The 12,248-nt window shown below is 35.8% G+C and overlaps 1 protein-coding gene across 1 annotated transcript in view; it reads left to right on the top strand.

Annotated features, from left to right (window-relative positions):
* The first annotated feature begins 11,395 nt into the window (after nucleotides 1-11,395).
* The window catches only part of LOC123234370 (basic proline-rich protein-like), a 6,276-nt gene continuing 5,423 nt past the window's right edge, over nucleotides 11,396-12,248 (top strand). The window contains exons 1-4 of the mRNA XM_044660276.1: nucleotides 11,396-11,462; nucleotides 11,566-11,736; nucleotides 11,858-11,919; nucleotides 11,984-12,229. Of these exons, the coding sequence (XP_044516211.1) occupies nucleotides 11,396-11,462; nucleotides 11,566-11,736; nucleotides 11,858-11,919; nucleotides 11,984-12,229 (546 nt within the window). The remainder of the gene's footprint in view (nucleotides 11,463-11,565; nucleotides 11,737-11,857; nucleotides 11,920-11,983; nucleotides 12,230-12,248) is intronic.

The raw sequence follows: 12,248 nt of genomic DNA, 5'->3' as shown, positions 1-12,248 counted from the left end.
GAATAAGGGAGGACTTTTAGAAAGGTATATGGCTTAGGGAGGCAGTGATCAAAAGTAAATTAGAACCAGACCTGGAGATAAGAGTTACTGGGTTCAAATTTGTCCTTAGATACTTCCTGTGTGACCCTAGGCAAGTCACAACCTCAATTGCCCAGCCCTTGCCATTCTGCCTTGGAACTGATACCTAAAACTGATTGTAAAACAGAAGGTAAGGGTTTTTTTAAAAAGCAAATTAGACTTCTTAGAAGGTATAGGGTAAAAAGAGAAGGATAAACAATGAGGAAAAATAAGATGTAGGGAAATACACAATAATTATAACTTTGAATGTGAATGGGATTAACTCACTTATAAAATGGAAATGGATATCAGAAATGCATTAAAAACCAGAACTTTATAATAGGTGATTTTCAAAAAATACATTTAACATGAGATATACATGAAGAGTAAAAATGCAGAGCTATAGTAAAATTTGTTATTGACTTTGCTGATGTTAAAAAAGGGGGGGTGTAGAAATCATGATCTCAAAGTTAAAACAAATAGATTTAATTAAAAGAGATTAACAAGGAAATACATTATGTTAAAATATGCAACAGGTAAGTAATATTAATATTAAACATATTTACCAAATGCTATAGCACCCAAATTTATAAAGGAAAAGATAAGTGAATTACAGATAGAAATCAATAACAGAATTAAAATAGTGGATGTTTCAACCTACCTCTCTCAGAACTAGATAAATCTAACCAGAAAAATAAATAAGAAAGTTAAGATAACTAGAATCTTAGATAAGTTAGACATATAAATATCTAGAGAGAACTGAATGGAAATAGAAAGGAATATGCCTTTTTTCTCAGTGGTACATGGCACCTTTACAAAAATTGAACATATAATGGAAAATAAAAACCTCATAGTTGCAATGATCCATAGCGATTCTGAGGGACTTATGGAAAAGAATGCTACCTATATTCAGAGGAAGAACTATAGGAGAGGAAACACAGAAGAAAAGCAACTGCTTGAATACATGGGTTGAGGCGGATAGGATTGGGGATGTAGATTCGAAACTACTGCACCAATGCAACTACCAACAATTTGGAAATAAGTCTTGATCAATGACACATATTAAAACCAGTGGAAATGCGCATCAGCTATGGGGTGGGGGAGGTCGGGGGGTGAAGGGGAAAGTAAGAACATGAATCATGTAACCATCATAACTTTTCTAAAAATTAAAAATTATTTTTTAAAAAAGGGAAAAAAACCTCATAGTCAAGTGCAAAAAGACAGAAATATTAAATGCATCATTTTCAGATCATGCAATAAAAATTTAATAAAGAACCATGGGAACATTAAAATTAATTGGATACTAAATAACCTAATCTTAAAGAATAAGTGAATCAGAATTTTCAGGTGATACTGGCAAACATTCAAGGGTCCCAAAGAGGTGAAGAGAATGAGACATGGTAAGAAGGATGATCCATGCCAGAAGAGCCACTAAAGATGGAGGCAAGGTTTATTGATCACAGTGAGTATTTATAGAGGAAGTGGTGTAGGCTAAGGGAATAGGTAAGCTTTTTGCATACACAATGAATGTAGATAATTTATCATTCTTTTACAATAGACTTAGTTTACCTCATTGAATCTAGACAGAGTTTTCTATAGGCTAAATATGTAACCATCTAACCAAGCTTCTCACAGAATTTCTGCATCAGTAATTTCTTGGACGAAGATACAGTTTTTACAAAGTACAGCAGAGAGGTGTTATAAAAGAGGCATTTGAGGGGCCTCATGTGAGTTGTGATTCTGGCCAGACCATGGCTTTGATTTTACTGGGGTCTACTCTCACTACTGGGGACTACAGAGAATAAACCATAGAAACAATAAATAATTTTAGAATGATAAGGGATAGCTGGATGGCTCAGTGGATAAAGTGCCAGGCTTGGAGTTAGGAGGATTTGGGTCCAAATATGGCCTTTGACACTTCCTGTGTGATCCTAGGCAAATTATTTAACCCCGATTGCCTAGCCTTGCTACTCTTCTGCCTTGGAATCAATATTTGTCTCAAAATAGAAGGTAAGGGTTTTTTTTTTTTTCAAATTAAGTATACTTTATTTCTCCACATATACAGAAATGTTCTACCTCTAAAAGGTAGCTTTTTTTGAATTTTCCCAATTTCAAAGGAAAAAGAGGAAATATTTTATTATTATTGCTAGGAAATATAATGCAGAAAAGACAGCATTCTAAGTTAGTTATATGAAATTATTTTAGTGTCCCAAATTGGAACTTTTATCCTCCTCTTAGAAAAATAACTTGAAATTAGCACTTTTATATAAAAAGGGTCCAAACAATCCATGTCAAACAAGGCATTTTAGAAACATGAGTGATATATCTCATTGAGAAGTTATTGGTAAAAAGAACAATTACAAATGTAAGCAACTTTAAACCCAGTAGAAATAAAATCTGTATTTAGAAACAATAGTTTGAAAAAACCACTGCATATTGGGCAATAGAATATGAGATGTCAATCTTTAAATAAAAGTTTTATACAATCATTTAGAAAAATCATCCAAATTCTGTTTACCTCCTTATAGGAAACATTCTTAAATTGAACTTGATTCAGATTAAATGATTGACATGACCTGGAAATCAGTATACCTGATTGAAATACTACAGATGACTCTTATTATGACATATTTAGAACCTTTCACATAATTGTTATTAGCATTTATAGTTACACTCTAACCTACAGAAATCTATATTGGAATCCTTACTCAATCACATGGAGTCTCAAATGCTAGTAGTTAAAACAAAATGGAAAACTTTGATGATCAAAATAGACTTTCTTTATAAAATCCACACAAGTTTTATTTCAGTGATCCTCAGCCCTTATGAGCTTGGAAGAAAGGACTCTATTGTATAAATCCATTAGTCCACAAACCCACATGACATCAAAACAAAATTTATGATCACAGCAACAAGCCTGAGACTATTTATTTATATATTTAAGTCTACAAGTAGTAATATTCATTATACAGTCAATAGTTTTCACAACCATTATGGCATAACACTTGGTCAATATAGTCTAGAAGATTTTCACCATTAAGTTACTTGTTTAGAAGATTCTCTGATTAAAATGATACCTTTTTTACATGAAATGATAAGAATGAATATAGAAGAGAACAGGTTAAAAAATTTATTATTTAAGGCCTCTATCATCAGAAATATGGATAGCATTTCCCACTATCCTACAAGTATTGTTCAAGTCTATTGACATTTGTTTTCTATTTTCTTCCTTTAAAAAAAAAAAAAACCCTTACCTTCTGTCTTAGAATCAATACCAGGTATCAATTCCAAGGCAGAAGAGTGGTAAGGCTATATAACTGGAGTTAAGAAGGTAAGGGTTTTTTAAAAAAGTGATAATAATGAAATGACATAACTAAACTTCTGTGATATAGCAAAAGCATTAATCACAGGAAAATTTCTATCTCTAAATGCTTACTTACATCAATAAAGCAGAAAAAGAGCAGATAAATGAATTAGGTATATAATTTTAAACTAGAAAAAGGAACAAATTTTAAATCTCCAATTAAACATCAAATTGGAAATCCTAAAAACGAAAGGTGAAAGTAACAAAACTGTAAGAAAGTCATGAAATTAATAAAAGATGAAATGAGTGAATATACCACTAATGAAATACTTAGAAAATCCTAGCTATTCAAAAAATTAGTTGAAACAATTTTAGTGAAGTAGCAGGTTATAAAATAAACCCATATAAATTATCAGAATTTCTATATATCACCAACAAAGCCCTACAAGAAGAGATAGCAAGAGATAGTTCATTTAAAATAACTATAGACAATATAAAATATATCTATACGTGCTAAGACAAACCCAGGAACTCTATGAACATAATTATAAAACTTTTAAAAATTAAAACTAAAGCTTATTTTTTTAAATAATAAAATATAAGGTAAAGATAAAAGTCCAAACATTTAAGATATAGGAAGATATTAAGTTAGAATATATTTTACCTTCCATCTTAAAATCCATACTGTGTCTTGGTTTCAAGGCAGAAGAACATTAAGGGCTATGGGAATAAGGGTTAAGTGACTTGCCCAGAGTCACATAACTAAGAAGTGTCTGAGACTATATCTGAACCTAGGACCTCCCATCTCTAGGCCTGACTCTCCATCCACTAAGTCACCTACCTGTCCCTATAAAATATTGTACAAATAAAATCAGATTTAGATAATTGGAGAAATATTAATTGTTCATGAGTGAGCTGCACAAATATCATAAGAATGACAATTCTACCTGAACTTATATCTACTTACGCAGTGCTATTCCAATTAAACTACCAAAAAAGTATTTTATTGAGCTAGAAAAAAATAACAAAATTAATTTGGAAGAACAAAAGATAAAGAATATCAAAGGAATAAAAAAAATGTAAAAGAAGGAGATCTAGCAGTACCAAATCTTAAAGTATTATGAAATAGCAATTATCAAATTGGTACTGACCAAGAAATGGAATAATGGATCAGTAGAACAGAGAAGGTATACAACACAGAGTAGTAAATGATTATACTAACCTTGTGTTTGCTGAACACAAAGATCTAAACATACTCTTGAAATAGGTAAACTTTAGGGATAGTTTATTTTGATTTACTGAATAGCTGAGCCAAAATAACATAGATGTTGTTTGATTATTCATAAGATAAAAGATTACTCATTTAAGATAGAGGAAGATATTAAGTTAGATTCTGTTTTATAGGAATAATAATGGATATAAGATTCATTTAGAGATCACAGTTTTTAATTCTCATTTCTAATAGCTGGCTATAAGGGGAGACTTCCCATTTTTCAGTAACACTAGTTGCCTCAGGTTCCTGCAATTATAACTTAGTCAGAATCCTGAAACCACAAAATTTTCCTGAACAGCCCACACTCTGAAAGTTGGCAATAGTGGAAAAATTGAATGTAAGAAGCCCCAAGAAGCACCCTAGTTGAAGTGAATTGTCTTGACCAGAAAAGTTTTTTGTAAGATTTTTGTCAGTTTCCATGACTTGTAATTTCCTCTTTTTTACTATAAAATTAAGCTTTGTAAATCATTTATCTTTGACCAGATTGGGTATGTCAAATGACTACTGATTTATGTTATTGTTAGGCTAATATTAAATCAATTATGCTTAGAAGCCTGTTTTCCTAATCTTTTCCTTTCTAGATAAAGAAATTCCTTTTTTAATACTATACGATAAAAATTGCTGGAAAAATAGGAAAGCAGTCCGGCAGAAAATAGGTATAGACTAACATACCATTAAGCAAGATATGGTCAAAATGGATACATGACCTAGACATAATGGAAGATATAAGTAAATTAGAAGACCGTGGAACATATTACCTATCATATTTGTAGAAAGCAGAAAAATTTATGAATGAGATTTATGAGATATAAAATAGACAATTTTGATTACATTAAATTACATTATGAGATATAAAATGAATAATTTTGATTACATTAAATTAAAAAGGTTTTGTACAAATAAAATCAATGTAGCCAAAAAGGAAAGCAAAAAATTGAGGGGTAGGAGGGGAATTGTAGACAGTTTCTCAGATAAAGGCTTTGTATCTCAAATATATAAAGAACTGAATCAAATTTATGAGAATATGTCATTCCCAATTGATAAATAACAAAGGATATGGCAAGGCAGTTTTTAGAAGAAGATATTAAAACTATATATAGTCATATGAAAAAATTCTTTAAATCATTATTGATTAGAGAAATGCAAAGAAAAACAACTTTGAAGTACCATCTCACACCTATCAGATTGGCTAAAATGATAGGAGAAAGTGACAAATGTTAGAGGGAATATAGAAAAATTGGGATACTAATACATCATTGGTGGAACTGTGATCCAACCATTCAAAGAGCAATCTGTAATTATGCCCATAAACTGTGCACACCATTTGACTCAGCAATATCATTATTAGATCTCTTTCCCAAGATGATCAGGGAAGAAGGAAAATAACTTCTTTGTTCTTTTTTTATTATTAAATTTTTTTCAATTACAGGTAGAAACAATTTTTGACAATTGTTTTCTAACATTTTACAATTCAGATTTTCTCACTCCCTCCCTCCCCTCCTCCCCAAGGCACTAAATAGTCTGACAGGGGTTATATCCATACTTTCATGTAATATATTTTTCCATATTCCCCATTGTGTGACTGAAGACACATCATATAAACAATAAAAAACTCATGAAAGAAATAAAGTGGAGGATGGTGTACGTTGATCTGCAATCAGTTTCCAACAGTTCCTTCTTTGGCTGTGGATAGTGTTTGTTTTCTTAATTTAATTTTTATTTTTATCATGAGTCACTTGGGGTTATCTTGGAAACTTGTTTTGCTAATAATAGTTTAGTCTTTCACTGCTGATCATAGTATAATATTTCTGCTACTGTATACACTTTTCTCCTAGTTCTATTCATTTTGTATTAGTTTATATGTCTTTCCAAGTTTTTCTGAACTTATCATGCTTGTCTTTTCTTATGGAACAATTGTTTTCCATTATAACAAATAACTCAGCTTGTTTAGCCATTCCCCAGCTGATAGAATCACCACTAGAAAAAGAACTGCTGCAAAATGTTTCTTTAAAAATAAATCCTTTAAAAAAAAAATGAAAAAAAATAAATAAATCCTTTCCCTCCATTTCTTATTTCTTTGAGATATGGACCCTCTAGTGGTATTGCTAGATCAAAGGATATGCATAGTTTTATAGCCCTTTGGGCATGGTTCCCTATTGCTCTCCAGAATGATTGTATCAGTTCAGAGTTCTAACATATCTAACATATCACAGTTCTATGATAACTTTCCTTTAGAAACTGCAATATTGTATATACTTTTAGTTAAAAATCTTTAGAGTTTTAAATTGATTATGTTTCCATGATCCCTTTGGGGAGACTGGTCTCCCAAAGGACCACAGGGGGGAATGTGTAGTTAGAATGTTCTACCCCAGGACTATGTTCCCCAGAATTCCTTTAGTATTACCCAGCATCTTTTTCCTTTCGTTCACGTAGCATCCTTACATGTTTGTATATAGTTGTGGGTAACCCCGCCTTTTCTCTCTTCTCTCACAACTGTGGCGGAGTTAGCACCTTTTTTACCTTAGCTTTTATTTAGTTATTATTAATAAATCTTATTAAATATAATACTTGGAATATTTGGGCATTAATTTTTAATCTCACAGTTATAATACATCATTTTATTGTATCATACGTGCATTAGTGTCCCAATTTTCCAACATCCTCTCCAAAATCTATCATTTTCCTTCTTAGTCATAGTAGCCATTCTGACAGATATGAGGTAGAATCTGAGAGTTGTTTTAATTTACATTTCTCTAATCAGTAATGAATTGGAGTATTTCTTGATATGACTTTAGATAGTTTTAATGTCTTCCTCTAAGAACTGCCTGTTCATAACCTTCAACCATTTATCATTTGGGGAATGCTTTGCATTCTTATAAATTTGTCTCAATTCTTTATATATTTGAGAACTGAAGCCTTTGTTAGAATCATTTGCTGTAAAAAAATTTTTTTTCTACTTTGTTGTTTCCCTTCTTATCTTGGTTGCATTGGTTTTGTTTATGAAGAAACTTTTAGATTTAATGTAATTAAAATTATCCATTTCATTTTTTGTAATATTCTAAGTCTTTTTTGGTGATAAATTTTTCCCTTATCCATAATACTGTCAGTTAAACTTTTCTGTGTTCCCCTAATTTGTTTATTTTATTCACTTATTTCTAGACCAAGTCTTTAGAATCTATATGTTTTAAAATATTCATAACAGCTCTTTTTGTGGTGGCAAAGAATTAGAAATTGCAGAAACATCCATCAATTGTGTAATGGCTGAATAAGCTGTGGCACATGATTGCAATGGAATACTACTATTCTGTAAGAATTGGTGAGCAGGCTGATTTTAGGAAAATATGGAAAGACCTGCATGAAATAATGTAGAATGAAATGAGCAGAAGCAAGGGAACATTGTATATAGTGACAGCAACACTATTCAAAGAGTGACTGGGAATGACTAAGCTATTCAGAGTAACATGAATATTCAAATAATTACTAAGCTCTTATGAAAGAAGATACTAGCTACCTCCAGAGAAAAAACTGACATATATCTATATCAAATGTTGACTTTCTCTAATTCCAGGTTGGGAGAAAGGGAGAGAAAGAACTCAGAACTTACAATGTATAGTATATATATATAATATTTTGAAATAAATAAATAAAATGGAGAAAAAAACAGCATGGTGATGAGATTTCATATAATCCACTTCTACTTAAGGCATAATGTTCCCTGGAATCAAAACCAAACAAAACTGCTGATGGAAAATGGAGAGTTACCAGGTGACCTAGAAGTCATGAAGTTATTTTCATTTTACTATATTCATATTACTATATGAGTTTTAGATTTTATATTTTCAGATTACTTTTCAGACTACATATTAATTTTCATATTACTATGACATTCATATTACTAGAATCTATTTGATAAAATAACATTTGAAAATTTTTCATTATCAAATGACCAATAAACATTTATTAAGCTCCTACTATATACCAGCACTGTGCTAAGGCCTGGGGATGCAAAAAGAGGTAAAAGACAATCATCTTCAAGGAGCTTATAACCTAATGAGGAAGACAACAGGCAAGCAAATATATACAAATCAAGCTATATGCAGGATAAATAGGAAATACTTATCAGAGGGAAGGCACTAGAATTAAGGGAGTTTGGGAAAGGCTTCCTTTAAATGATGGGATTTGAACTAAGATTTAAAGGAATCTAGAGAAGTCAAAGAGACTGGGACAGGATAGGTTAAGTTCTTCCTTGCATTTACTTCCCTAAATATATCACCCCAAGTTTTTTAGTTCAGCAGAGATTCCCATTATTAATGTCTTTCCTGAGATAGTGTTCTCAGAGCGGTGGCCTATGAGCGTTATCTCCCTTGTCCCAATTAAAGATGTGTTCTGTCATAACCACTTCGGTAGTTCTGGGTTTTTTTAGGTCGACACTACCAGAATTGTTATAAAAAGGGTCTTTAATCATATAATAAGGGTCTTTAATTGAGGTAGGAAGATTAGTCTGAGAAAACGCACAGAATCTCAGTTCTAGGACTTCCAAAGAACTACAGAAAGTAATAGGGCTTCTATAGATTTTGGGAGAGGGGACAGGGTGTCCACCCAGCCACCAGCTTGGGAAAGGAAGCACTAGCCAAGGTCTAAGGTGGTTGAGAAAGACCTAGATGCAATAGCTAGAGGCTAAGGTACCCGGGAGCTGCCTTTTGGATACAAAAGGAGAAAGGACAAAAGAGTACTTCAGATTTGATAAAAATCCCCTTAATCCCATCTATACTTAGCAAAGAGAATCAAATCTTAGGTACTCTTTTGGTCTTCTCAGTTTCTCTTATTATATTTGGGCTATTTCCAAGGTATTCTAACCTCCAGCTACATCCTTTTTCCTTAGCCTCTATATAAGCCAAACAGTTGTCCTTCCTTTTTAAGTACTCCCTAAAGTATATATATATAAGTCCTAGAGTTCCACAGTTCAGTGGAAATTCCCATTATTGGTGTCTTGTGGGAAATAGCATTCCTAGAGTCCCAGAGTTTGGCTTTTTTCCCCCTGAAGTTATGGGTACAGCAAATTCCCTCTGGGGATGCAGCTCAGAGCTGATTCCTAGGCTATTTATTACTAGTCACCCTTGGATGACTCTGGAAGAGCCACTTTGTGCAATTCTGTCTCATTTCAATTCACTCCCAAGGCAGGTTATCCCCTCAGGAAGTTCACTGGTCTTGTAGAACCAAAGACCATGGGCTACAAGAGCTCTCAGCCTGTTTAAATTACATGCTGTTGGGGCACAGCTGGGTAGCTCAGTGGATTGAGAGTCAGGCCTAGAGACTGGAGGTCCTAGGTTCAAATCCAGCCTCAGACACTTCCCAGCTGTGTGACCCTGGGCAAGTCACTTGACCCCCATTGCCTACCCTTACCAATCTTCCACCTAGGAGCCAATACACAGAAGTTAAGGATTAAAAAAAAAAAAATTACATGCTGTTCATTTAATCTGGGTCAGGCAATGAATAAGCATTTATTAACCACCATCTGTGTGCCAGGCACTGTGCCTGTGAGAATACAAAGAACAAGACAGCCCCTGTTCTCCAACAGCTCACAATTTGATAAGTAGACAACACACAAATATGTACAAACAAGCTACAGAAAGGGTAAGTAGGAAATCATTAACAGAGGGAAGGACTGGAATTAAGAGGGTTGGGGAAGGCTTCAAGAAGAGGTGGGATTTTAGCTGAGGCTGGAATGAAGCGAGGAGGCAGAGATGAAGAAGAGGAAAAGAGCTCAAGGCTTTGGGGAGAGCCAGAGAAAATGCCCTGAACTGAAGTGGGGGTACTTCACTTCCAGATACCCAGAAATTCAATAATTGGAACTATCATTTATTGCTTAAAGAAGGAGAAAAGAGGAAAATGATTATTACCAGCTGGGACAACAGCTGGGACAGCCTTCCCTAGTGAAAAAATGTACAGACTAACAGTACAATACAGCTTATATAGGTTTTATGATACAAGGCTATTCCCTTTCACATCCAGGTTCTAATTTGTCTAGACACAACTCATCACAAATTATTGATAGCCATAAGTGGCTGACATTTAGGATATTTACTCTTCACATATACCTAAACACTCAACCTTAGTTAGCTGTATGTTTACCCTACATTCTATTCTAACCTGTTTGTACCTAAACACTCATCCCCAGTTAACTATGAGTGTTTCCCTTGTATTCCACTCTGACCCATTTGTTTGTACTGGTGTACTTTTGATATCTGCAGGGAGAATTTAGGACTCTGACCCTGCACTTGCCTAGATTGTTGGCTTCCTAGAGGGATTAGGTCAGTTTCCTAAATAATGCAGGAATGAATTAATCTACTTCAATTCTACTTTATTGTCTAACCTATTTCATTTATTCAGTCTACTTCAGAACCAAAAGAAGGAGGGTTTTCTTGGAGTGTGAGGTGTGGAAGGGTGGCAGAGCCACTGGATTAAAGTAGAGGGGAGAGGAAAAGGTAGTGTAAGGCAGAGGTGTCATCCACTACACTCTTGAGTGCAAGGATCCAGGGAAACCACATAAACAAATATAATAAAGCTTACATGATAAAGGGTCCTTAAGTACAGACTTGTGGCCCTCAGGTGTTTATTTGAGTTTAATACCTTTGATGTAAGGTGCAGGAACTCTTAAGACAGAAGACCTGATTTCAAAATCAGCCTTTCTAGAAGTGTGACCCTGGGCAAGTCACTTTGCCTATGCCGGCCTCGGTTTCTTCACCTGTAAAATGGGGGCAATGACAGCCCCCACTTTCCAGCGCTGTTGTGAGGCTGCAGAGAATCTAGCAGATGAGGCAGGAATGGGTAGGAAGAATAACCCTGGCTTGGCTAGCTCCTTCCCAACATCGCCTGTACATTGAGGGGCGCTTTCATAGCTCAGCCAGACTCGGGCGTTCCCATTTTACAGGTGAGGAAACTGAGGCAGCTCGATGGGGTCAGCCAACTAGGAAGTGCCTGAGGTTGGTTTCGAACTCGCTTCCTCGGTGCCCTGGGAAGACACGGGGCGGCTACGCTTTCGAAACTGTTTCAGGCTGTGTGCTTCAGAGCAAGTTTCACCTACGACAGATGGCCATAACAGGTCAGCGGTCATAGGATCTGACGCCTGGGCTGCTGGGAGCGGAGAACGGAAACACAGATGCTGTTTCTCAGGGTGCCCCCCTAGATGAGCTCAGCGCATGCCATGGGGCACGCCCCTCCAGGCTTGAGTGGGCATGCAGTTGCCATGGAGTCGGCGCTGTCCCCGCCTCCGGGCTGCGGCCACGTGATGCCCACCACGTGACTCCCAGGTGGGCCTGCCCCCCGGCTGGTCCCTTTTTTCCCCTGAGGTGAAAGGCAGCGCAGGCGCACTGGCGCCCGTCCCCGGCGTCCGTCATGAGGGACCAGAGTCCCCACCGCCGGAGTCGGAGCCGAAGTCGAAGCCGGAGCCGGAGCCGGAGCCGGAGCCGGAGCCGGCGGGGAGCGCGCTCGCCCGGGATCCGGAGGTAACTCCCCAGCCGTCGCCGCCCGCGGCCCGGCTCCCTCTACCCCTGTCCCGGGGGCTGGCTTGGGGCGCCCCCGGCCCCGCCCCTCAGGCCAGGCCTGCGCCGGGGG

This window comes from Gracilinanus agilis, chromosome 2 (assembly GCF_016433145.1).
Source record: "Gracilinanus agilis isolate LMUSP501 chromosome 2, AgileGrace, whole genome shotgun sequence".
In the NCBI taxonomy this organism is placed as follows: domain Eukaryota; kingdom Metazoa; phylum Chordata; class Mammalia; order Didelphimorphia; family Didelphidae; genus Gracilinanus; species Gracilinanus agilis.
The sequence above is the reverse complement of the archived record's forward strand: the minus strand, read 5'-3'. Positions and strand labels throughout refer to the sequence as shown.